Genomic DNA, 26730 nt, shown 5'->3' on the forward strand with positions numbered 1-26730 from the left:
TTACGCTCAGAGTCCCTTTAATACTTAATTATTTTATTTATATTGACTATGATCTACTTTTTAAAGCAATAAATTTTATTCATTCATGAAATTTGTTGCAAGAAAGAGGAACAAAGTTCCATTCATTTGTTCTCAGGAGATTTAAGAAAGTCAATTCTTTCAAACATTTTCATTCTTTTCTTTTTTATTTTTCATTCATGAAAAGGTTAATTCTACTAATTTTCTCGAGAAATGCAATTTTGTTATTGCTAGAAATAATAAAGCCTATATTATTGATAAATTACAGGGGTTCACTTGTGAAAGGCTATTGTGTCCATGTTGTTTAAACACTAGATAATTAGATTTTAAAATTCCAACCTTTCATGTATGTACATCTCTTTCTTCACCTAAACTTAAAAACTTGAATGTTATGTATATTCTGATATACATTATCTCTTTGCAGTATTAAAAATGGGATATGTCTTCCTTCAAACATTTCAATCATTTTAATTATTCTAAATTAAATATTTGTAATGTTTGTTACTGTATTGGTTTGATAAAGCTGAGCAATATATTGTTTATTTTCATGTTTATTTNAAGGAAAAATATTTAAAATTTTAATTATTAATTATTATGATTAATTTTCCCTCACGAGGATTATACTTTTCTATGTGATATTTATATTGTATAAATTTTAATCTTCGTGCAATAAATATTTGATTTGATTTTTATAAAACCTTCTTATATCTATTTTCACCCTTAACTAAGCTTTCTGTGCGTACTGCAGTATTCTGCAGTACTCATACTGGATAAATAGTGGGTTTAGGAAGGGTCTTCAAGTTTTCTATTATTTATTTCTCTAGAATGGTAGAAGAGAAGAAAGGGTCTAGAACCCCTAGTTTACTAATATTTACTACTCTGTAATGGTAGAAGAGAAGGAAGGGCCTAGAACCCCATGTTTGCTAATATTTACTACTCTGGAATAGTAGACGAAAAGAAAGGGCCTAGAACCCTAAGTTTACTAAAATTTACTTCTCTAGGATGGTAGAAGAGAAGTAAGGGCCTAGAACCCCTAGACTACTAATATTTACTACTTTAGGATGGTAGAAGAGAAGAAAGGGCCTAGAACCCCTATGCAGTACTGGAAGCTGGATGTTTGGGAAGATGATGCACGTCGAAGACGACGGTTTGTCAGAAATTCTCTTGGGTCAAGCCATTCAGAAGCCACACTAAAGGTAAGCAAAAGATTACTCTAAAAAATTACTCTTTACTCTTAAAAATCTCTTATAAAAATTATTAGTTAAAATCACATTTGGCCTGAAATAATTGTAATTGTAGATTTAAAAATATATTTTTATTTAATGAATTCCAATCAAAAATGTGAAAACTGTGTACCATTGATAAATTCTATAGAAGCTGATATTGCATAGATTTTCAAATCATGGTTTCAAGAAACATCATAAAAAGTAGCCATCTTGTTCAGGCGCCACTAGAGCATGGGAATCAAGATGACGCAATTCAAAGTGCTGAAGACGACATTCACAGCGCTCTTACACAAACCAGGGGACAGAACCAGGACCTCATAGAGGACGCTGAGCTCCTTGTTGAGGACAGGGAGCTTGATCTTGATCTCCAGGGACCAGTTAATCAGAGTACACCAGCCATACTTGTTAGTCCAGGTACGTTACTGTTTATTTATAGTACACTGTTCTTTTTTTAGAACTCTGTACTGTTTGTAGCGGTACTGTTTAAAGTACAAAGTACTGTTTTCATTACATGACTGTTTATAGTACATTGTAATGATTAGAGTTGTACTGTTTATAGTTGAATATACTGGTTTTATTACAATGTACTGATTATAGTACACTGTAATGTCCGTTTTAATTACACAATAAGTGTAAACGGATATTTATATTAATTTTTTTATTTTAGAAATTTCAACAAATTAATTGATCTAGGACTTGCATTGCCTGGAACAGTTTCTATAACCTCGGCAGAATTGTACTTCGAGGTTAACGAGGATAGTCCGGAGTTTCAGAAAGCGGATCCCACTGTACTCAGGTAAATTGTACAAAATAACTGGTGCGTCTACACAATAAACTGTACAATGTACACAGCACATTGTTCAGGTGTTTATTAAGAAGGATAACTTTTCAATAATCTCTTAATTTCATTTTGTTTTACTCAATAACCTCAGTCTTCATTGTGCAGTATTTTACTCAATTGTCTAATTATTGTACGCTTGTATTATGTTAATATAAACCACTGTTCTGTATGAACTTATGGAATCAGAACCACCCTAATTACATACCATTGTACTCATAAACTCCTGCGATTTTAGTGTTGTATTGTAGTCTTTAATTGGTTTATGTACAGTTTTGTACTACACAACCTCGAAACATGTAAAGTTTTTTTCTTAACTCATTTAATTGGTTTATGTACAGTGTTGTACGACCCAACCTTATTACTTTACAATTTTGGACTCATTTAAGCTTTCCATGTACTGTACATCAAAACCATTTGATCTAAAGATATTTCCAAATTATTAAACTTTGTTGAATTCTAGATATTCTGATTATCTTCACGGTAAATGGTTCTTCAGTGAGATCCGTGCCATTTTCTCTAGAAGGTATTATTATTATTGCAGTTGTTATTATCATCATCATCATTATTATCATCATCATAATCATTATTGTTATTATTATTATTATGAGGATGTTTATTTGTTTTTTTGATTGAATAATAAATTGATTATTATTATCATAATTATCATCATAATCATCAAAATCATCATTATCATCATTATTATTATCATTATTATCATCATTATCATCATCATTATCATCATTATTATTATCATTATTATCATCATTATATCATCATTATCATCATCATTATCATTATTAATCATCATCATTAATTATCATTATTAATATCATTATTATCATCATAATCATCATTATCATCATTATTATTATCATTATTATTTTGCTCTAGATACTTGTTGAATAATACCGGTGTAGAACTATTCCTGGCTTCTAGAACTAGTATTATGTTCGCATTCCCGGATCAGAATACGGTTAAAAAGGTTATTTTTTTTCCATCAATTTTTAGAAAAAAAAAGTTACGTATTCTCAATTTATTTGCAAATGATGATGAAATATTTATATTACTTTACTGCATGCAAAGTTTTAAACAAAATTCCGATAAATAACCCATGGAGTTAGTTTAGTTTTTGAGATTTTAAAATTGTGGTCTGCCATTTTTATATAGAATTGATAAAGGGAAGAAGAAGTAATTTTTGCTTGGTTCAGGTGATTAAAGCACTCCCTAGGGTTGGTGTAGGAATTAAATATGGAATACCACAAACTAGAAGAGCATCAATGATGTCTCCCAGACAGCTGTACAGGTACACAAGGGTTATAGTGTTGTTATACCAGTGCTCTGATATGGTTCATAGTGTACAGGGGTTATTGTGTACGTGCTGTGCACTGTACAAATTGTCGAATTTATTTATAACAAAGCACTGAAACGGCAGATTCAAAGTTTAGAAAAAAATAACTACAATTTCACGAATGAAAACAGAAATATGAATTGAACGTGAAGAATTTGTTCAGCCGCCGCTCTCGGCATCCGAACACCTTTTCCGGTTTCTACATATTTGGTTTGGATCGAACGAAAGTCGTCTTAGACTTTTGGAAGCGATGAAGAATAAGCACTTATTTTGTTAAAATCTTTTTCCACGCAAAAAGTGAATTTAACCATAACTAACAACAATCCCAATCCCTTCATTGTTGAACCTTTTTTTAGAAATTTCAAATCTGTTTTTCAGGGCTTCGAACATGACTCAGAAATGGCAGCGGCGTGAAATATCGAATTTCGAGTATTTGATGTTCTTGAACACGATCGCTGGACGGACCTACAACGATCTTAATCAGGTAATTTGGATTTATCTGATATTTTCATAAAATAAAATTTTCAGTTTTATTCCTGCGTCCTTTTTATGTAATGAATATGGACGCACATCTGTTTTTGGGCCTGAAAAGTTTATTAAGTTTAATGAGCTCCTTAAACTGTTGAAACAAAATAAAACAGTTAAACCGTGTACGCAGTTAATTTGAGTAGCAAATGTTTAAAGGAAAAATATTTACTAAGGGCTTTAAATTCTTTTTTTTCCAAAGCCTCGAAAATTTTAGGAAATTATTGAGAGAAAAAAATTTTAATTTTGAATTATAATTGGTTTGTTTAGTACCCTGTGTTTCCGTGGATAATTACTAATTACGACTGCAGGGAGTTGGATCTTAGTTCTCCAAATAATTACAGGTCATTTTTTTGTTTAGTTACCTTGTAATTTTTTTTTAATTTTTGGATACGTTAGGTCGGAGAGGAGCGCCAACCCCAACCTCACCGAGTGCAGGGTTGTCTTTCAATAATAATAATAATAATAATAATAATAAACAAAAATGTCAAATTAAGAGTTTTATAAAAATGTATATTTTTATCTTTTATATTTGAATTGTCATCCCTAGTTTTTATCCAAAAAAATTATTTATTTATAATAAATTATTTTGTTCAGGGATTTAAGTAAACCCATCGGAGCAATCAATCAATCCAGGCGGGAGTATTTTGAGACAAGGTAATCCAGGCATTCATCCTTACAATCATCCAGGATTCATGATTGCATTCACCCATCCTTACATTCATCCTGGCATTCATGATTGCATTCATTCATGATTGCATTCACCTAGGCATTCATGCTTACATCCATCAAGACAAATCATCCTTACCTTCTTCCAGGCATTCATGTTTCCATTCATCCAGGCATTCATCCTTGCATTCATCCTTACATTCATCCAGGCATCCTGGGATTCATGATTGCGCATTCAACCATCCTTACGTCCATCCAGGCATTCACCCATTTGACATTCATCCAGGCATTCATCCTTACATCATCCTAACATTTATCCTTAGATTCATCCAAAAATACATTTAAACATTTTACTTGAAAACTTATTCATGCATTATGTCTATATTTATCTGGCAAGACATTCATGCAGTCATGATATCATAAAAAGCATTCATTGTAAAATTCAATCTTACATTCAGCTTTATAATCATGGATTGTATTAATTCTGATATGTTTTCAATTAAATATTGCGTAGGTATGAGAGCTGGGAACATGATCAGATCCCTGCATTTCACTACGGTACTCACTACTCTACATCAGCATTCACATTAAACTGGTTAATCAGGATAGAACCATTCACATCATTATTCCTAGCTTTACAGGTGATATAAGAGTAGGAGTAGGAGTAGGAGTAGGAGTGTGGGAGTGTGAGAGTGTGAGAGTGTGAGAGTGTGAGAGTGTGAGAGTGTGAGAGTGTGAGAGTGTGGGAGTGCTGGGAGTAGAATGTTGGAGTGTTGGAGTGGGAAGTGGGAAGAAGGGAGGGGAAGGGAAGTAGGGAGGAGAGAGGAGAAACAAGAATAGTGGGAGTACAGAGTAAAAATAAGAAAAGTAGGAAAAGTAGTAGCAGAAGTAGAGGGTTAGGAGTAGGAAAAATGAGAGTGAATAAGATAAAAAATAAGATTTTTTCGGACAGTTGCATTAAGACACTTAGCTTATAAACTATAAATTTTAAATGATTAAAATATTTGCCTAATTAAATTAATATAGGGCGGAAAATTTGATCATCCGAACCGTCTGTTCTCATCTGTTAAAACTTCATGGTCCAACTGTCAGAGGGATACAAGTGATGTCAAGGTTAGTAGCAAATTTTATTTTAATTTAAAGTTTATTTTTTTTCTCCAGTTTATTTTTATTTTCAATTATCTTGTTTTTATTATTAAGTTTTTTTATTTAAAAAATGGTTTTTTTCGGTTCAAAGTTTTTAAAAATAATCAATTTTTTTAAAAGTTTATTTTTATTTTTAAGTTTTTTTCTTGATTTTTTTCTTCTAGTATTTTTGATTAATTTTCAGGAATTGATCCCTGAGTTCTTCTACTTGAACGAGATGTTCAGTAACTCCAGCAACTACAAGCTGGGGCAGCTGGACGACGGAACCCTTGTCAACGACGTGGAGCTGCCCCCCTGGGCCGCTACACCAGAGGAGTTCGTCAGGATCAATAGACAAGCGTTAGGTAACAGAAATACATTAAAGGGACTGTAAGCGTAATTTCAAGTGACCTTCCATACAAAGATGTCCTTGCCCGATTAACAATTGTACTCTTTAAAGCTTTGTCTGATCAAGTATCAATTATATAGCAATGTTATAAAAACTGAATGTTTTCAATTGAGTTCTCTACAAAAGTGACACGCGCATTTGTACTGCAGGAAAAGATAAAGGAATTTTGAAACATGGTTTAATCAGATAAAGGTTTTAAGGTTATCGTTGTGAATTGGGCATTACCATCATAGCGGGTCAATTGAAATACGCTTACAGTCCCTTTAAACTAAGAGTTCACAATGATACCCTTTAATTAATCCTTTGTCTGATCAAGGATGAATGAATTATCCACAGTTTATTTTCTGAAATTTTAATACTATGAAATTATTAATCAGATAACGATTTAAAAGATACCGTTGTAAATCAAGCATTTCACCCCTTTTTATTAAATGGAGAGTTACTTGAAATATTCTTTTTAATGTTCTACTTTCTTCAAGGGAGCTTTGAAATTCTTTTACAGGGATCTAGATAGTTATCAGATTTCAAGTCTTATAAAAACTTACAAGAAATCTTATGTTTGAAATGTAGAATCTGAGTTTGTGAGCTGCCAACTGCATCAATGGATTGACCTGATATTTGGATATAAGCAGCGAGGACCTGAAGCTGTCAGAGCAACCAATGTGTTCTACTATCTAACATACGAAGGTTGCTTTTTAACTGTTTTATAGCGTTTACTCTTTGCCAATGGTCTTTTTACGTGTCTTGGTAATTATTCTTGACGAGGGTTCGGTCTTGATTTTCAAGGAAAGATGGCCTTTTATTATTGTTTTTTTACTAAATCACATACGATGGTTGTTTTTCAGCAATTATAATTTTCTTCAGTATAATGCGTTCAAAATTTTAATTTAAAACTAAATAATACTTTATGATAAATGAATAGTAATCTGACTTATGAAAAATATTCGTAGCCGCATTCTTTCAGTTGGCGTTGAAAAAAAAACATGTCAATAATTATAAGTGAGGAAATAAGCTTTCGTGCTAAACATGAAGGATTCGATACAGAGCTAAATTACTTTAAAAAAAAGTAATTGGATTTTGATCAGAATTTTCTTTGAAATGTACTGTACTGCTAGGTTGCGTGGATGCTGAGAGTATCCAGGACCCTATAATGAAGGAGGCTGTGTATATATAATATATAAATATATGTACTGTACTGCTAGGTTGTGTGGATGCTGATAGTATCCAGGACCCTGTGATGAAGGAGGCTGTGTATATATAATATATATATTTATGTACTGTACTACTAGGTTGCGTGGATGCTGAGAGTATCCAGGATCCTATGATGAAGGAGGCTGTGTATATATAATATATATATATATATGTACTGTACTGCTAGGTTGTGTGGATGCTGAGAGTATCCAGGACCCTGTGATGAAGGAGGCTGTGTATATATAATATATATATATATGTACTGTACTGCTAGGTTGTGTGGATGCTGATAGTATCCAGGACCCTGTGATGAAAGAGGCTGTGGAGAACCAGATTAAAAGCTTCGGGCAGACTCCAAGTCAACTACTGCTAGAACCTCACCCACCTAGGAGGTAGTTTAATCAATATTTATTTAATTAATTGTTTTGTCATTGCTGAGCGCCGTTATTTTATAATTATTAATTATTAATTATCAATTTAGGCCAAAACATATTAACAAAAATTTGTCTGTTGTTGAAATTTAAAGTGAACCTCCATAGAAAAACCACAATTGAAAATATTTAATTTTCCAAGTTAAAAACATGAATATCTCATCAAAGCTTTAAAGGTGTGCAATGATTACTAAATTGTTATCTCCGCCGTGCAATGATTACTTAATTGTTATTTCCGCCGTGCAATGATTACTTCATTTTTATCTCCTTTATGCAATGATTAATCGATTCACTTCGCCTTCCAATGATTAATTGTTAAACTTTGCCTTCCAATGATCAATTGTTTAACTCCGCCTTTCCAATGATTCATCGAGTAACTCCACCTTCCAATGATTGGTTTGTTTAATTCCGCCTTCCAATGATTAATCATTTAACTCCGCCTTCAAATGATAAATAGTTAAAACTCCGCCTTCCAATGATTAATCGATTAACGCCGCCTTGCAATGATTGATTGTTTAATTCCGCCTTCAAATGATTAATCGTTTAACGCCGCCTTTCAATGATTAATTGACTAACTCTTTACTTCCATTGGTTAATTATTAGCCTCTGAATCCGTGAAAATATAATTTACTTGACTAGCTCCGCGATGCATCTGTCCCCAATGATGTTCAACTCCTCCCCTGATGATGTGTGTATGGTGATGAAGTTCCTCTCCAACTCTCCCATCTGCCATATAACAGCCAATACATTCCCCCAACTACCCCTACCCAGGTCAGCTTGTTTTTTTGCAAATTCAGAATTTTTTATTTTATTTATTTATCTTGAAATTTGTAAAACATAATGGAAATATCTAATACTAGCCTTGTAGGGCGCTTTGCGCCCATCTTCTAAATTAATTGTGAACATGTTCTCTTTGTGTACATCGTAAAACAAAACAAAAATAATTCGCGGATTTTCACAAAAAATTTCGCGGATTTTCAAAATTTTCAAAAATTTAATGACGATCGAATTTTGATGGAGACAAATTTTTGAAATTTTGATCATTCATAAACCTTCCCTGGAGTCCCTAGATGTCCCACAAAAAAATTGGGCCCGATCGGTTCAGCCGTTTTGACGTTTATTGGATACAAACAGACAGACAAGCCAGATTTATATATAGAATAAAATTGTTCATAAAGTTTAGACTTTTTATTACTTATTTAGCTTTAAATAAAGAATTTAGTTGATAATATTGTATGATGCGTTTTAAATTGTGTTTAACTATGATCTCTTCAACTTTGTAATTATTATCATTTTAAGTTTTTAACATTTTATTCCGAAGTGTTCTGACGGTGTCGGCAGCTCATCAGTTTGCGGTCAACCGGTGGAACCCGGCATACACAGGTCCCAACAACGGTCCTGTCGGCGCTAGCACGCCGACCGCCAAACGGTCGGCGGGGTCTAGTGCGCCGGCCAACCCTAGCATGCCAGCTAGCCAACCTAGCATGTCCGCCTCCGGGCAAGGTATTGTTTAGTTGCTTTTTTTGTTGTTCATCGCAGGGTCAGCACAATCAAACAGGATTTTAGTTAGAGTAGCATAACAACTATATCGGCCATTTTAAAAGACGCCTAATTGAAAAATTTTAACGCCAATTTTTTATTTTAACATTTTGATATAATCCTGGTTGATATACTCACAAAATTAATATTATTTAATCAAATTTTTCCAGCTCTATTTTTTATAAACTGTATTTGGCGAATTTAAAAGGTATGTGGAAATCAGTTTATTTTGTATTTAGAATTTGGAATAATAATGTTTGGGATTTAAACTTTTTTTCTCTGTCTGAAGTCTTTAATCTTTTCATTTTTCTGTTAAAATGCTTTTTATTAGTTGTTAAAGGCAGGGGTTAAAAAATACAAAAGTTGCAAAAATGAGCTTTTTTTAGAAAAAAGATTCGCAAAAATCAGAACAAGTCGTGTTTGGATTCTTTTTAAAACGTCTATTGCCAAAACATATTGGTTGAAAAATGTATCTAAGTTAGTTCAATTTTATTTTAAAGGGACTGTCAGCGTAATTTCAAGTGACATTTTTTTAAAGGGACTGTCAGCGTAATTTCAAGTGACCTCTTTTAAAGAGGGACATCTCTGATTCACAACGGTACCCTTTAAACCGTTGCCTGATTATCGAGGATAGAGAACTTGCAATTTTTATATCTTTTAAATACTGTGTAGATAGTCATTACATTGGTGTTTACGCGGTTGACCTCACATTTATTTTTGGAAATCTAGTTTACTACATGTTCAACGCTGTTTTCAGAAATTATTTATATTCTGTCACTTATAAAAAGTAAATGTTATTATTCCTTAAAGATAAAATAGCTTTCAAGCAAAGTGTTCAACAATGCCGCGCTTTCTTGTATATAAAAAAGGAAACGTCTGTCATTCTTTACCAAGAGGAAATTACACTCACAGTCCTTTTAAACTTTTTTCGTCCCCCCCCCCTTTCCCTCTCAATGTTGTACAGCCACTGCACTACATTTATCCCTGCTGTTTTGTTTTATCCTTTTTGTTTGAATGTAATAGTAAAACTAGCATTAATTATCCAGTTGGAATCCTTTTTTATGTTTAAGGTTTGTTTGGGATTTCAATAATGTTCACATTAAGCAAAATGTTGACTAGTGCTTCGGATCTACGGATCTGGATCCTAGGGGCAAAATTCAACCAGAAACTGAAAACAAAAATCGTTTGCTCTCAAACCCCAAATCTGAACTGTTCAGAAAAAGAAATATTATCAAAAATTTCCTGATCTCTGATTTGTTCATCAAGTTTAGGCATAAAAATAACAAAACAAAAAAATTGAAATTTCTTCGTTTGTTTAAAATTAAATGGATTCTAAACACTAATTTTAACTTTGGCAGAAGATATAAGCGGTTTTTTTCAAAAGTTCGTTAACTGCTAATTTTGCTTCGAACAATCTTAGTTTCTCTGTCAGAATCGATATTTTACAATCTTAGTTCCTCTGTCAGAATCTATATTTTACAATCTTAGTTCCTCTGTCAGCATCGATATTTTACAATCTTAGTTCCTCTGTCAGAATATATATTTTACAATCTTAGTTCCTCTGTCAGAATCTATATTTTACCATCTTAGTTCCTCTGTCAGAATCGATATTTTACAATCTTAGTTGCTCTGTCAGCATCGATATTTTACAAACTTAGTTCCTCTGTCAGAATCTATATTTTACCATCTTAGTTCCTCTGTCAGAATCGATATTTTACAATATGTAATTGTTAAAAAATTCTTTGAAGGAAAACCTTAAACTTTTAAAACTTATCAAACTGGTTCTAAACCTTTAATTAATATTCGACGATTGTACAGGGTTAGCCACAAAGTATGAAACTGCAGAGATGACATAACGAAACTAACACTGTCTGTTTTATCATATTTATGATTCCCTGAAACTGTAAACTTCTTTCTTTCTTTTTCAAATCATTAAAGTAGCCGTTTAAAGACTTAATTCTTTATTCAACGCAGAAGACTTAATTTACCCTTGGGATCGTTATATCCTCAGAATTTCCAGTCTTCACATTCTCGTCCTTTGTGGGTAACCCTGTTGTATAAATTCCAAAGCTGAAAATCAGTTGTAGCCAAGGAATCTAATTCTTGGCTATAACTAGGTTTGTGTGTTACCTGCATGTTGTTGTTTTCTGTAGACTAAGGGGGACGCTTTATAAAAAAGCTGTCAAGTTTATTTTGAATTTTATTTATGGTATTATGTGATTTTTATTTAAGTTTATTTGAGTTTTTTTATACGCTTAGTTTTAGCCATTTTGTGGTTTTGTGAAACATCATTAGTAATGTCTTTAGGGTTTATTTCGTTTTTTTAGATAGTGTTAAAAATAAATAAAAAGATCAAATAGGAAGTTTGTAAATTGATAAAAATAGTTTGGTTTTAAAGAAATATTTAGTAATTTACCATCCCTAAAACAATATTTGCTTTGAATAGCGGCGACTCAAGAGAAAGAAAAAATCTCAACTTTTTTAATTTCGAGGATTACACTGATTAACTTAAACTCTGAATAGTCCGGAACTCAAAATTTCACTATTGCACTGATAATCTTCTAAGAATGTTGATAATCGAAAAATATGTTTAATTTTAAAAATTGTATCGCCCTTATTTAGCTCCGACCCAGTCACCGAGCTACGCCGAGAACCTTTCTAATGCGGTCAACCTCCCTCTATCTATGGATCCAGTCCTAGCTGTAGTCACTAATACTACGGGACAAATGGTAAGTATTCCTAAGATTTATTGGCGGAAACTACAGTCGTCGTCGCATATATCAATATGATGAAAACTACTTTCGATTTCAATTTTGAATTATAAGAAGCTTTTAAACAGCATGGATATACATAAAAGTGGAAATAAAGAGAAGCTGTCAATGAAAAAAAAATATCTTTTTTATTATTTGTGAATTCATTCGAAAAAAGTTTGTTAACTTTCAATACTTAAAGGGACCGTTCACTTATTTGGGTAATTTCATGGTAAACTAAACAGCCTATTCATTTTTTAATACGAAAAACGTAAATTGCTTGCTTACTCAAATATCAAAAGTTTTCATAATTATAGTAGATAATAACGAACACATAATGACATTAGACTATGATAAATTTAAATTTTAATGTGCTGCTGTTACTGAAAAAAAAACATGAAATAGTGTCTATAGAGAGGGACCGTCCCTTTCCGCTCAAATTCTGAACGAAAAACCGGTTTTTTCTCCGGGCACAGTTGTCTTTGTAAGCAATCAAACAACAGCGAATAGGGTTACCCTGATATTACCCTGAAATTACCCAAATAAGTGAACGGTCCCTTTTAATAAAAAAGTCGTCTTCATTACTGTAATGAATTGAAGAGATTTAGTACTTCATCTGGCGGGTCATACTATTTGAATGTTTGTCTTTTATAGATTCAAATCCATTGAAAAAATGTATTTCTATAATAATTAATTCTATTTGTATGTTCAGGCAAGACGACATTTAGGAGAGGATTTCTCTCAGAAGATTAGAATGAGTCAAAACTGTTTTGTTGCAACAGTAGACAGCAGGTCAATATTTTCAATCCTGACCTCGATCTTTTTCTGGAAACTAACCATATTTAATACATTGACCTTTACCTTTGTTTAGATACTGACCTTGATCTTTGTTTAGATATTGACCTTGACCTTTGTTTAGATACTGACCTTGATCTTTGTTTAGATATTGACCTTGACATTCGTTTAGATATTAATCTTGACCTTTGTTTTGATATTGACCTTGACCTTTGTTTAGATACTGACCTTGATCTTTGTTTAGATATTGACCTTGACCTTTGTTTAGATACTGACCTTGATCTTTGTTTAGATATTGACCTTGACATTCGTTTAGATATTAATCTTGACCTTTGTTTTGATATTGACCTTGACCTTTGTTTATATATAGGCCTTGACCTTTGTTTAGATATTGGCCTTTACCTTAGTATAGATATTGACCCTGACCTTTGTTTATATATTGACCCTGACCTTTGTATAGATATTGACCCTGACCTTTGTTTAGATATTTATCTTGACCTTTGTTCAGATATTTATCTTGACCTGTGTTTAGATATTAATATTGACCTTTGTTTAGATATTGGCCTTGACCTTTGTTTAGATATTAATCTTGACCTTTGTTTAAATATTTATCTTGACCTTTTTTATATATTGACCTTAACCTTTGTTCAGATATTTATCTTGACCTGTGTTTAGATATTAATATTGACCTTTGTTTAGATATGGCCTTGACCTTTGTTTAGATATTTATCTTGACCTCTCTTTATATATTTGCCTTGACCTTTGTTTAGATATTTTTTTTACCTTCGTTTAGATATTGACCTTGACCTTAGTATAATATTGACCTAAGCTTTGTTTAGATATTTATCTTGACCTTTGTTTAGATATTAACCTTGTCCTTCGTATAGATATTTATCTTGACCTTTGCATAGATATTTATCTTGACCTTTGTTTAGATATTGACCTTGACCTTTGTTTAGATATTAACCTTGACCTTAGTCTAGATATTGACCTTGATCTTTGCTTAGATATTGACCTTGACCTTTGTTTAGATATTGACCTTGTCCTTCGTATAGATATTTATCTTGACCTTTGTTTAGATATTGACTTTGACCTTTGTTTAGATATTGACCTTGACCTTTGTTTAGATATTGACCTTGATCTTTGTTTAGATATTGACCTTGTCCTTCGTATAGATATTTATCTTGACCTTTGTTTAGATATTGACCTTGACCTTTGTTTAGATATTGACCTTGACCTTTGTTTTTATATCTTCCTTGATCTATGTTTAAATATATGCTTTGAAATTTATTTAGATAATTACATTGATTTTTGTGTTTGATTTCGACCTTATCCCTACTTTTGATTGACATTAAATTTGTTTTGTTTTTATCATCATGAAACCTAAGGATTAAATTATTATTGGTTTAGGTTTATAATAGCTGCGGGGTTCTGGGATAATTCATTTAGAATATTCTCTGCAGAAACTGCTAAAATAACACAAATCATATTCGGTCATTACGGAGTGGTCACGTGTTTAGCCAGGTTAGTCACGTGTTAAATTTTATTCCGATTGTTTTAAGTGTTTGATTTTTAAAAATCCTATTTTTTGTGAATAATATATATTTTTATCTATACAGTTTGTTATTTGTGAGCTTTTGCCTTATTTGTGGTGTGTTTTTTATTTTTTAATGTCACGTTTTAAAGTCATGATTCATGAAATGTTTTCAACACTTGTAAATTGTCATGTCTATATATTTTGTAATATTTTGCGTCATGTTTATCTTGTATATTGACATGTGACTAAATTTAGTCAAATAATTCAGATCTAACAAAAGATTCAATCACATGTTTTCAAAGCTGACTGCATGTTTGGTCACATGTTTTTATCTGATGTCAACTTATTCACATTTTTTGGTCACATGTTTTTAAATTAAGTTGTAGCTGGGTCACATGTTTTTTTAAATTAAATCAATTAGAATGTTCACGTGTTTTTAAAAGTGGTGGCAGTTTCGGTGCATGCTTTGAAAATGTAAAAGAAGATAAATCACATGTTTTAATTGTGGTAGCAATTTGATCACATGTTTTAAATGTGGTAGTAATTTATCACATGTTTTAAATGTGGTAACAATTTGATCACATGTTTTAAATGTGGTAGTACTTTGATCACATGTTTTAAATGTGGTAACAATTTGATCACATCTTTTAAATGGGGTAGCAGTTTTATCACATGTTTTAAACGGGGTAGCAGTTTTTAATACCCTTAACTGTAAGATAACTTGCTAAAATAGGAATTATTGCCATGTGTTTAAAAACAATACCTGGATCACATGTAAACAACGAGAGTTTAGGCTAACATCTGTTTTGTTATGATAAGACATGTGAAAGAGCATGGTTGCATGTTTCTAAATTAGACCACATTATTTTTCACGTTGGAGAAAGTGAGACGTTGTTGTTAGATTCGTGTGTATAATTGATTTTATAATAAAAGAAAATTTAATGCATTAAACCTCGTGTTTTGTGAAGGATTGTAAATGTAATTATTTTGATCACATGCTTGAACAGGGATTAGGGACCTCCAGGTCAATAGTACAGACATGTTTTTACATTGCATAAATTTTCATTTTGATCATATTGTACTTAATGAAGGTTTAGCATTAGAATATTTTGAATCACATTTTTAAACATTTGATTCAATTTCAGCTCAGCAACTCAAACATGTTTTATATTGCATAAGCAACTCGGCAATTAACACATGTTTTATATTGCATAAGCAACTCAGCAATTTACACATGTTTTATATTGCATAAGCAACTCAGCAATTCACACATGTTTTATATTGTACTATCTTGGGAACTTACTCAATTTGGAGTTTTTTTAAAGAAAGTCAAAAACATTCCCGTGGTTTGCCTCAATATTTGAAACAAATTAGTAAAGGGTATCCTGAGTTATGATCGGACATACAAAAAAATTCTTAATGATTTTTTTAAAATTTTTTTATTATTATTATTTTATTTTTTAGATCGGAGTGCAACATATCCTCAGACTGCTATATTGTCTCCGGAAGCGAGGTATGTGTCCACTTTTCATTTATCGTTCAAGTATAGACCTATAGGGTGTCCCACGAAACATGACAATAGCAAGACGAATATTAAAGGTCGTCTTTGATCCTGTAGCATTTATTCCCATCTGTAGCATTTATTCCTATCCATAACTTTAGAAGTAATACTCTGGAGTTAATAATTACAAAATACCCCTAGTCCTGGCATTTCCAAAATGTGCTCGCCTTTTTTGTGCTTTTAATATTTCAGATATGAAGAATTTGCTAAATATCTCCGGTAATATTGAATACACAACAAACGGCAGACCACACATTTTGAAAATGTTAGGACTATGAGAATATTGTAGTTATTGTTTCAAGAATCATACATGTGAAAGTAAATTGAAGACTGAATGTCACAAATAAATTCAAACTTCTAAGACGACTTGCTTCTGTCATATTTTGTGGGACACCCTGATTGTTCATTGTACAATGTACGTACAGTGTATTTACGTGTTCATGATTGTAAAGCACTGCTTTAATCATATTATGCACACTACTGCTCTAATTATGTTATGTACAGGGTAGTATAGTACTTCTCTGATTATATTATGCATACAGGACTGACTGTAAACAGTGTACAGTACTGCTCTAATTATGTTATGTACAGGGTTGTATAGTACTTCTCTGATTTTATTATGCATACAGGACTCTAAACAGTGTACAGTACTGCTCTAATTATGTTATGTACAGGGTTGTTTAGTACTTCTCTGAATATATTATGCATACAGGACTGACTAAATAGTGTACAGTACTGCTCTTATTATATTATGCACAGTGCTGCTCTAATTATGTTACTTTTAGGATTGTACAGTACTGCTCTGGCATTGGAATGCTAGAACCCAGAGTATAGTAGGGGAAGGGGAATCACCTACTCCAAGAGCAATTCTGACAGGTTTTTGGTTTAAATAAGTTTTGGGGTCATAGAATAAAAAATTTTGGCATCAAATGTAAACATTTTGTCCCATTTTTGTTTTATTTTGTCAAATCTAAAAAATTCAAACAATTCTAATATAACAACTTGGGGAAAATGTGTTTTTGAAAATGGGACAGGAATGATTTCTTAACAAAATATACCTAAAAAGTTTTTAATATTTTTGTTGTATTTATTTGTTTTTTAATTGAAAATCTTCTTACGTCTTGAATGATTAGGTCATGAGAACACAATAACCTGTGTATCTATATCGGCTGAGTTGGGTTTGGTAGTTTCTGGGTCATTATTCGGTCCCCTTCTTGTACACACCACATTCGGGGACCTACTCCGCTCCCTCAGCGGTCCAGCTGACCTTCATAGCGCAGCGTGCTTGTGGCTGAGCAGGTCAGTAATAGTTCACATCATTTCCTTCTCGTGTGTGCATATCAATAGGGATTGCAACAACCGACATTCTTGACTTTTTAAGTTCAGTTAATACTTGTGAGCCGTGAGGTGAAGTGCATTTTTAATCCAAAGTTTCTGTGGAGTTATCAGAGTTTCAATGTCGTCTTAGATTTTACTTCAGTTCAGATTATTGCATAAACAGATTAGAAACGTATCATGACTTAACTAAAAGATAATTTAATTTTTTAGCAATTTCCAAAAATGTTTGAAAACTATATGTATCTTTTATTTCATAACAAAAAAGAAATAAAAAATAAATTGATTGATATTCAGGGAAGGTGTTGTAATGGCGTCCTACCCTTCCCATCATCTTGCCCTCTACACAATTAATGGGAAGCTGCTCAGATGTGAAATGCATTCAGATAGTATCAATGTAAGTATTATTGTAGCTACAATGGGACCCTTAAAACTGTGGAATAGAATGTATTTTAAGTTTTGAAGTATAATGGGGACCGTTTGCACTGCACAATTGCTGTATTTAAAGTTCACTAATTAAAATCATTAAGTCGTTAAGTCATCTTCCTATTATTAGTCTTTCTGTTTATTGAATGAACAATGTTGGCAACTTTGATCAAATTCAGTGTCCATTCCATTTTATTCGTCAGTGATTTAATTTTTTGAATCTTTTAAATGAATTAAGTTTTATTAGAGTTCTTATAACATGGTTTTTTTAATGTACATAAAAACATATTTTGATTCTCTGTTAGGGGTTTTGTGCGAGTTTACATAATTACACAAATATATTTGGTTTGTATTTTATATTTCTGGATTTAAAAGATTACAAATCTGCTACTCTCTACATCATATTATGTATTTTATATTTCTGGATTTAAAAGATTACAAATCTGCTACTCTCTTCATCATATTATGCACGCCAGCCATCTGAACTCCATACTAAAACAATTGTCTCTGGAAAATTTACATAGATCTCAGTGGCAACTAGAATGTACAAAAAAATCTGTTTACCCTAAAAACAGAATGTTCAAGAAGAAAAAAATACTTTTTTCTTAATATAAAAAAAAATTGTAAAATTTTACAACTGAATCCAAAGCTTTTTAGCAACTAATATATTTATTACCTTAGTATAAAAGTCTATAAAATCTTGAGGTAGATATCCAAACCAGTTCCAGCATCCGTAGGGGTTACTTGCAATAGCATGCACCTTAAAAGATTTATATCGGATACTTTATAAAACCAGTTCCTACGCCTGTAAGGGTTACTTACAACTTAAACAACTTAAAAATGGTTATTATTGAATAAAAGATACTTCTTCAAAACAATTACTGAAGAGGTGTTGGCTCTTGCTGTAATTTTTAGTAATTTTGTCAGCTAGATATAAATGTTTAAAAATTTGGTTTAATTTACTTTAATTAATTTTTTTCTCGCCAAAAGTTCATTGTTTATTAGTATTTTACCTGGGGAAACAACACAATTGTATCATGTTCATCTGCTGCCTCCAATATTCCAGAGTTCTCAATGAAAGCTGTTCCAACCTTTTCCAGGGGGGTGGAATTTAAATATTTTAATTGATTTTTTTAAGGTTTTGGCAAAATTATGAAATAGGACTTGGTTACTTTTTTATTTTTGCTACATTTTCACAAAATGGTATAAGTGTTCTTCACAAATCATTTAATATGTACAATAAAAGAATTTCCTAGCATTCTGGTGGGAAATAATTTTTTCTTGAAAAAATTATTTACCCCTGACCTTTTCTGGACTCATTCCACACCCGTGGAAGTGAATATTTAGACGGCAGGGGAGTTGTTTATCCTCGCATTGTGGGGGCACATACACGTACCCGGACTTGCTCATTCCACAGAGGGCTGGTAGGTTCAGGAAAAATTCACCTTGATCAAACTCCACTAGTTTTCCACTGTATTTGTTGACAACAATCTTGCTTTCCCCATAGAACAAGTTAAACATGGTACTGAAATCAAGCAGATTGAAAGGAATATTGAAGTTTTAATAAATGATCATTTTTACCAAATAGATTCTAGTACAATAGATGGCAACGTAAAATTTGTACAATCTCAGTATAGCTGTACTCTGACGTCACAAGTGTCAATTCAGGTTTCGCATATGACAAAATTATAAATAATAGTGATAGTTTTACAATAAAGTGCTTATCTTACAGTAAAATAAGTGCAATTTTATATTTTCTTTATTTTCTGTTTGTAAAATTTTTTATTTAGTCTTGGAAAACATGTCAACTAATGTGAGAAAATTTTGTTTTCCTTTTTATATTTGACACTTGTGAAGTCGTGTATAATTGGTCTATTTCTCTGTTGCCACCTATTGTACTTGATAATCTATTTCTCTGTTGCCACCTATTGTACTTGATAATCTATTTCTCTGTTGCCACCTATTGTACTTGATAATCTATTTGATATTTACAAGCATGGATTGCTTTGCTTCAGATCAGCTGTTTATTTTTAGCTGTTCACAATGATCCATAGGTTGCAAGGTCTCAGGCAAAAACTTTTTCCTTTTTTAAAACTTTATAGCGCTTTAGAGTTATTTAATGTAACAATTGAACTAGTGTGGTAAAATTAAATATCATTTCGAACTAGTCTTAAAAATTGATGTAACTTTTCAAAGCATTATGGATCTATGAGTGTTGTGTTTAGAAGCAAGCAGAAATTAATCCAGCTACTTTTTACAACAAGTCGGAAATTATCTACTGTTTTAATAATTAAATACCTTATTATCTGCCAATTACAGTTCTCTAAGTACAATTCTGAATTTAAAACTCCACATGGAGTTCCATAATTCAGGGTAGGGATACAGTGCGTTGAGGAAACATTACTCACTAAAAATTCAAATCCTTAAAACAGGTTTCATTTCCAATCTCTCTTTAATAAAAGTGTTCATCAATGATTTAAAATTATTATTTTTTAAGTTAGGCTCATTCCATACTAATGTGACCTGATTGTATTTCCCCGTTGGTTGTAAAATATCCATAGAATTCTTGTATTTTCTCTAGAATCCCAGGATTCACAACCTCATCTTGGCTTCCATGATAAAGAAACACCTTAGCGTTTCTAGATTGAACATTTATTGCAGTTAGACTTTAATTTTTTTTTATATTTTAACCTTAAATTCTCTGTTGCATCAATGCTTCCTGTCAAAGCCAATCCTTCAGTTTCTTAATAAAATTGAAAAGTTATCTAAACTTTTTATTTACATAATGATTATTTACAACTACTTTACAGGTCACTTCACCAAGGGTTCCCAAGACCAATTGGGTCTGTCCTAGTGAACGATTTTTGACCCCCCCCCCCCCCCTCCTATCAATTTTGTACATGACCATTTATTTTTCAGCAAATTTATTATTGTTTATTTTTTTATTATTTAGGGTTAAGTTAGGTTAAGACACTTTCTGGGCCGAGCGCTGCGGCTATGATGGGCTAGGGGGCCGAGCGCTGCGGCCACGGGTTAGGTTAGTTCAGACACTTTCTGGGCCGAGCGCTGCGGCTAGGACAGGCTAGGGGGCCGAGCGCTGCGGCCACGGGTTAGGTTAAGTTAAGACACTTCCTGTCAGACCCATGTACAAAATTGATAGGAGGGGGGGGGGGGGTTCAAAAATCGTTCTCTAGGAATATACCGACCAATTTTTAGTTAAGGCATGGTTAAGTAATATTTTAATCTACCGGAAAAGCTTAGTTGTGCAGTGGCTTTTGAGAAACAAAAACTTTGCAGGGTGAGATGTGATGTGATTTGATTTACTTTAATACCCCAAGGGACTGTTAAGTAACTTAACATCCTGCTGTTGGGAAAATTACAATTTGGTAATGTTGGTCAAACGGCGGTAAAATTGATGAATGATGAGTAGGGTAGATATCAGTGTTAAATAAACCATTTACCTGCTATAAGTAGATTAGTATTAACCAGACTAGGGGCTTCCATACAGCTTAAATAAGATCCAAGCTGGTATGCACATAGATAGGGGACACCAGCAAATAGGCCTACTCCAGACACCTGAAATTTAGTGTCCAAACATCATATTGTCTCATGGTGCAGCTGATTATGTAAATCAAAGATTACATCAATCAATTGATCTAAATTTTGCCTTGACTTTATAATGAAATTTTTAATCCAGTGAAATAAGAGTCCTCAGCAAATATTTTAATCTTAAGTTGAATTTAGAAAAAATCTAAACCTGGTTTGAGAAAGCTACATGAAACTGAGTAGCAAAAGCTGCTCCGGATGAAAGTCCTGACACAGTAATAGAATCTGGTACTATGTTGTAGCTTTCCAGTTTTAGACAGTGTCCTGGAAAATAAATTAAATTATGCTATTTATTGGTAAATTTAAAGAAAATTACCAGTCTTGAGTGATAGTAGAAGTCCAAATATGAAATTTAGAAAATACATTTCAATGTATGTTCTGACGTTATTTGGTAAACTGGGTAAAACGTTTGTTTGCATAATTTTGTTATCTTATTTATGTCAGAAGATTAAAAAATGTAATGGCAAATATTTTAGTTTTATATAATAATTAAATGATAATTAAATAATAATATTTTGTTTAGTGTGTTCTGTTGTCAAGAGATGGAGAGTATGTGGTGACTGCTGGAGAAAAGGGAATAGTTGAGGTGAAGTTTAATTTTTAATTATCCCTCTTCAATATTCATGTGTTCTCACTTTTCAAATCAAATGCGCATCAAATACGTATCCAATGCGTATTAAATGCGTATCAAATGCGTATCAAATGTGTTTCCAATGCGTATCAAATGCGGTTCCAATGCGTATCCAATGCGTAACAAATGCGTATCAAATGCGTATCAAATCCGTTTCCAATGCGTATCATGCGTCACTAATTCTCAAAATTTTTTGCCTCTAAAAGGTTGCTATGCCCTCATAAACTCTTGTTAGCTAATCCTATCCTTCTGTCTATGATTCACAAGGTTTTATTAAAGGGACTGTTAGCCTAATTTTAGATAACTCTTCAAGAAAAGATAACGCCCGATTTAAAACTGTACCCTTGGAGCTTAATCTGGTCAACAATGTGGGGAGACAACTTCGTTTGTCTGAATGTTAATTTCTCCATTGTTTCTTATGAGCAAGAAACTTTAGCAGAGAATCTACAAATGAAAATGAACAGTTAAAAGAAACAGAACATCCATATCTAATTCAGTCTCAGCTACATTTTGCCTAGTCACAATTTGCCTAGTCACATTTTGCCTAGTCACAACTTGTCTAGTTCACTCTTGCCTAGGTAACTTTTTGCATATTTCAAGTTTGCCTAGTAACATTTTGCCTAGGGTAACATTTTACCTAGGTAACACAAGAGCATGTTTTTTGCTATTGAGTGTCTCTGCCCTCTTCCCATCGAAAACATAGGAGAAGTTATTCTTTTCCCTGTAGTTGGGCTTACCCCGAATGGTAAGCCCTGCAGTTTTCATGGGAACCATTTTCAATGTGTCTTTCGATCTGATTGGTTTATAGAAAAATAATTCGCGGATTTTCACAAAAAATTTCGTGGATTTTCAAAATTTTTAAAAATTTAATGACGATCGAATTTTGATTGAGACAAATATTTAAAATTTCAATCATTCATAAACCTTCCCTGGGGTCCCTAGATGTCCCACAAAAAATTTGGGCCCGATCGGTTCAGCCGTTTTGACGTTTATTGGATACAAACAAACAAACAGAGACAGACAAGCCAAATTTATATATAAACTAGCCTTAAATTAATCTAAATTCTAAATCTAAATCTAAATTAATTGTGAACATGTTCTCTTTGTGTACATCGTAAAACAAAGTAAAAATGATTCGCGGATTTTCACAAAAAAAATTCGCGGATTTTCAAAATTTTCAAAAATTAAATGAAGGTCGAATTTTGATGGAGACAAATATTTGAAATTTTGATCATTCATAACCCTTCCCTGTGGGCACGTGATGTCCCACAAAAAATTTGGGCCCGATCGGTTCAGCCGTTTTGACTTTTATTGGATACAAACAAACAGACAGACAAGCCAAATTTATATATAGATTGAACTATTTTTAAAAATTTGCGAAATTTTTGCCAAAAAATTTGCAGATTTTTAAAATTCTCGGATTGTTGAAAAAATTTTTGTGAAAAAATTATTGACTAGGCAAAAAATTCGCTCTATTGTTACTCTAGGCAAAATGTTACTAGGCAAAATGTTACCTAGGCAAACTGTTACCTAGGCAAAATGTGACTAGGCAAGTTGTGACTAGGCAAAATGTGACTAGGCAAATTGTGACTAGGCAAAATGTAGCTGAGCCCTTGAAATAAAGGACGAAGACGACAGTTATTTTAACCGTTTATATTCTAGGTTTGGAGAACCTTCCATCTGAGTCTTCTCTACGCGTTCCCAGGATGTGAATCTAGTATTCGATCTCTTGCTCTTTCCCATGATCAAAAGTAAGGCATTGGATTTTTTAAAACAAATCTGTAAAATTTCTAAACTTAATTCATTTAATTTTTATTTATTTTTTTTGTGCAATTATTAAATGTCTAGAAAACGTCCAAAGTTGGTAAAAATACTACAAGGAAATAACTGAGTCCTCAGTTTACATCCCTGAGAAACTCCATTCATTCATTAATCTATAATCTACACATAATACAATACTTAACATCGGTCTTATATTCATTTTAAAATCTGAACTTTTGAATGAATCTTATTAATCTTGAACGCTTAATCTCGAGATCCACTATGCATTTCTGAATCAAGGCTTGATCGCTCATTTAAAGCTATTCCTGCAGGGTATGACCAATACAGGATAAGGATATCGAAGAGGATTTAAATAAATCCGTAGATCTATTCTACATAAGATGGAAATCAATGCTTGAACCCTCCTAGATCCACAATACAAACATTCTGATAGAAAAAATGTTGTGATTTTCCACCTAATATCGTAAACCTTTGTTACTTCATATGAATTCTGTTGGATCAAATATGTTTACTCCATCAGGTTGCTACAGTAATAACCAGAAAACTCTGGAATAGGAAGTCGAGTTTTAGACTCAAGTTATGACGTTAAATGAATATGAGGCACAGCAATTGTCCAGTGTAAAAGGACCCTTTTTCAATTTTTAAGTGATTTAATAATCGAAATAAAGCTATTGGCTTTTTAACAACATCAAATACACTTCAGTATTTCTATAATGTCGTCTTTCTATCCTACAGTTTTCTAGTATGATAAAAAGATTTACACAATTATAGTTTTCAGTGAGTTATCAGTTTCTTTGATTTGATTTTGACATTCTAATTTTTAATATATTTTTCATAAACTTCGTAAGACAAAAAAATCTGACCATGTTTATTTTAAACCTTTTTCAGGTTTCTGATGGCTGGCCTGGCGACGGGTAGTGTTGTCGTCTTCAATATTGATTTCAATCGTTGGCATCATGAATTCCAGCAAAGATACTGATCAAATCAATTGATCAATTCAGCAGTTCGGCGTCCAACCTACGATCAATTTTGATCAAGTTTATATAAACATGTAATAGTTAAGAGGAAATTTAGGAAGTTAGTTAAAACACTGAAAAGTAAAAATTTGTATTTTTTAAATTCTTGATTTTATCAACAAAAAATACATTGGAGCTTTGGAGCTAAGGCAGGGAACTAAAACTAAGCTAAAAGCTCGGATTTCGAAAAAAAATTAAACGTTTGTTTTTCGCTAAGATATGAATTTTTATTGATTTTGTAAAAAATCTTAGTTTTTCTCGGTTTTACGCATTGTGATTTGTTGTACGTTTAGATTTTTAAAATTACTATGTATTCCATTTAAGCAATTTTGAGTATTATTCCTAGTTTTTAATTAGTATTTTACTGACCTTCCCCTTTTTATTTTTTTGAAATTTATCCCTCATTGCTTTGTATAATTTACATTCCATATTTTGTAAACAATGCATTCCTAGTTTTTAATTATTTTGATTTAATGTACAAGTGTTAAATGTAATATTATAAAGGTTTACTTGTTTAATATGCAATATATCTAGTCTTGGAACTTAGTTTTATTTCAGTCAGGTTTGTGCTCTTAATGTTTCCAGAGGAAGGGGGGACTAATCCCCCAAGCCCCCCCCCCCCCCATAAGCTGCCTCTGAGAAGATGGCCAAAAACCCATTATATGTTCAGAACAGAATCTTATAAGACTAATCGATGGAAAAAATAATGACAAAAACAACTCAACCCGCCTTGAAAAAGACTGATCAAGGTTTGTATCCAAATGGTAATTAAGCCAGTGATGGAGATATCAACATCAAAAAGTGACCATTCCTAGTCAAAAACCTTACAACTTCTTCATTTATTATATTTAATACCAGAAAATGAAAATACGATGTAAAGATTTCTATTCTGTTGATCAAAAGAGAAATTATAACTAAAAAGTCTAACAAGAAAGGTTGGTTGGGTGATAAATTTGAATATCAATAGCATGAGCAGTAAGTATTTCTAATTAATACCTTTAAAAAATCTAAATTCAAGCCATAGTATGAATCACAGACTACACAGACTGCTTATCTTTTTTTCACTGGGTTTTAAGTTGACCCGGCACGAAATGCTACGTTTTTACGATAGGTTTTTCGAGTGCTATCGCACGGCCACTGTTGAACAAAATATCCATTCAGGGGTTAAGTTTTACAACTTTTGAAAAAAATACTCCAATTTTAAACATAAAACATAACGTTTATGAATTCAGTCTTTTTTTGAAGATTTCGTGTTTCGTATCTAAAGGATCCCTAAATATCCCTGAATACAGATGTTTGCTGATTAGTCGTGTACAGTACTTGTACACAATAGAACATGCTGTGGAAAATATCGCATATTTTAGCTGACAATCGATCTCTATAACTCTCTTATCTCTGGTATGCTTAGTTTAAGTAACAGGTACAAAAAAGTCAATAAAAAGAAACTCAAGAACGAAACATTGTCCTAGGATGATGAAGAAACATTTTAAGGAGCTTAAAACTCCTGTAATGCAGAATCTAATGATCAAACTGGAAAATTTTTGTTTTTCTTAAAGAGAACTTTCTGGGTATTCATAACTCAGAAGGGCATGGCTGCTTAGAGACCGTATTAAATGAAAAGCAGATCTAAAAAAACGATAATAACCCTGGATTAAGTTACACAAAGAAATTTTTTTTAAGGCGTTTAGTTTGTTTTATCACTAACGAGTGATAAATAAATATCAAAATCAGATGCAGACATTTAGATTTGTACATTTCAATCATTTTTAGCACTGTGCAGTTTTTTCATAAACACCCTTTATAAACTTATTACTTTCTTTTCCAAATAGGGTTTCCAGTCGTAATTACGTGGAACACTTTCTTTCACTTACGGAGAAGCATTACGCGAAATTTTCGTAATATGAAACTAGTTTTGTGTTTAAAGTGGTGGTGGGGGTCGATCTAATTAACGAACTTTTACGTAAATCAG

The 26730-nt window shown here is 32.3% G+C and overlaps 2 protein-coding genes across 2 annotated transcripts in view; one reads left to right on the top strand and one right to left on the bottom strand.

Annotated features, from left to right (window-relative positions):
* Positions 1-25303, top strand: part of LOC111707636 (neurobeachin-like) — a 90583-nt gene extending 65280 nt beyond the window's left edge. The window contains 26 exon segments of the mRNA XM_023480769.1: positions 1079-1214; positions 1463-1658; positions 1938-2040; positions 2546-2608; positions 2977-3067; positions 3294-3388; positions 3812-3917; positions 4229-4302; positions 4556-4615; positions 5142-5268; positions 5654-5740; positions 5958-6117; positions 6732-6848; positions 7627-7744; positions 8423-8554; positions 9105-9286; positions 11945-12051; positions 12785-12864; positions 14278-14391; positions 15869-15917; positions 16751-16841; positions 17099-17264; positions 17598-17697; positions 21856-21918; positions 23626-23714; positions 24634-25303. Coding sequence (XP_023336537.1) covers positions 1079-1214; positions 1463-1658; positions 1938-2040; positions 2546-2608; positions 2977-3067; positions 3294-3388; positions 3812-3917; positions 4229-4302; positions 4556-4615; positions 5142-5268; positions 5654-5740; positions 5958-6117; positions 6732-6848; positions 7627-7744; positions 8423-8554; positions 9105-9286; positions 11945-12051; positions 12785-12864; positions 14278-14391; positions 15869-15917; positions 16751-16841; positions 17099-17264; positions 17598-17697; positions 21856-21918; positions 23626-23714; positions 24634-24724 — 2797 coding nt within the window. The 3' untranslated portion in view covers positions 24725-25303.
* On the bottom strand, positions 18115-21758 carry LOC111707634 (uncharacterized). Its single transcript, XM_023480768.1, has 10 exons — positions 21649-21758; positions 21484-21596; positions 21188-21302; positions 20418-20469; positions 20250-20365; positions 20025-20133; positions 19032-19251; positions 18740-18817; positions 18403-18486; positions 18115-18218 (listed from the first exon to the last, which is right to left on the bottom strand). The coding sequence occupies exons 1-10, from the start codon at positions 21749-21751 to the stop codon at positions 18162-18164; spliced, it is 1047 nt and encodes a 348-aa protein (XP_023336536.1). The 5' UTR covers positions 21752-21758; the 3' UTR covers positions 18115-18161.
* Positions 25304-26730: the final 1427 nt, after the last annotated feature.

This window comes from Eurytemora carolleeae, unplaced genomic scaffold (genome assembly GCF_000591075.1).
Source record: "Eurytemora carolleeae unplaced genomic scaffold, Eaff_2.0 scaffold434, whole genome shotgun sequence".
Taxonomy (NCBI): Eukaryota; Metazoa; Arthropoda; class Copepoda; order Calanoida; family Temoridae; genus Eurytemora; species Eurytemora carolleeae.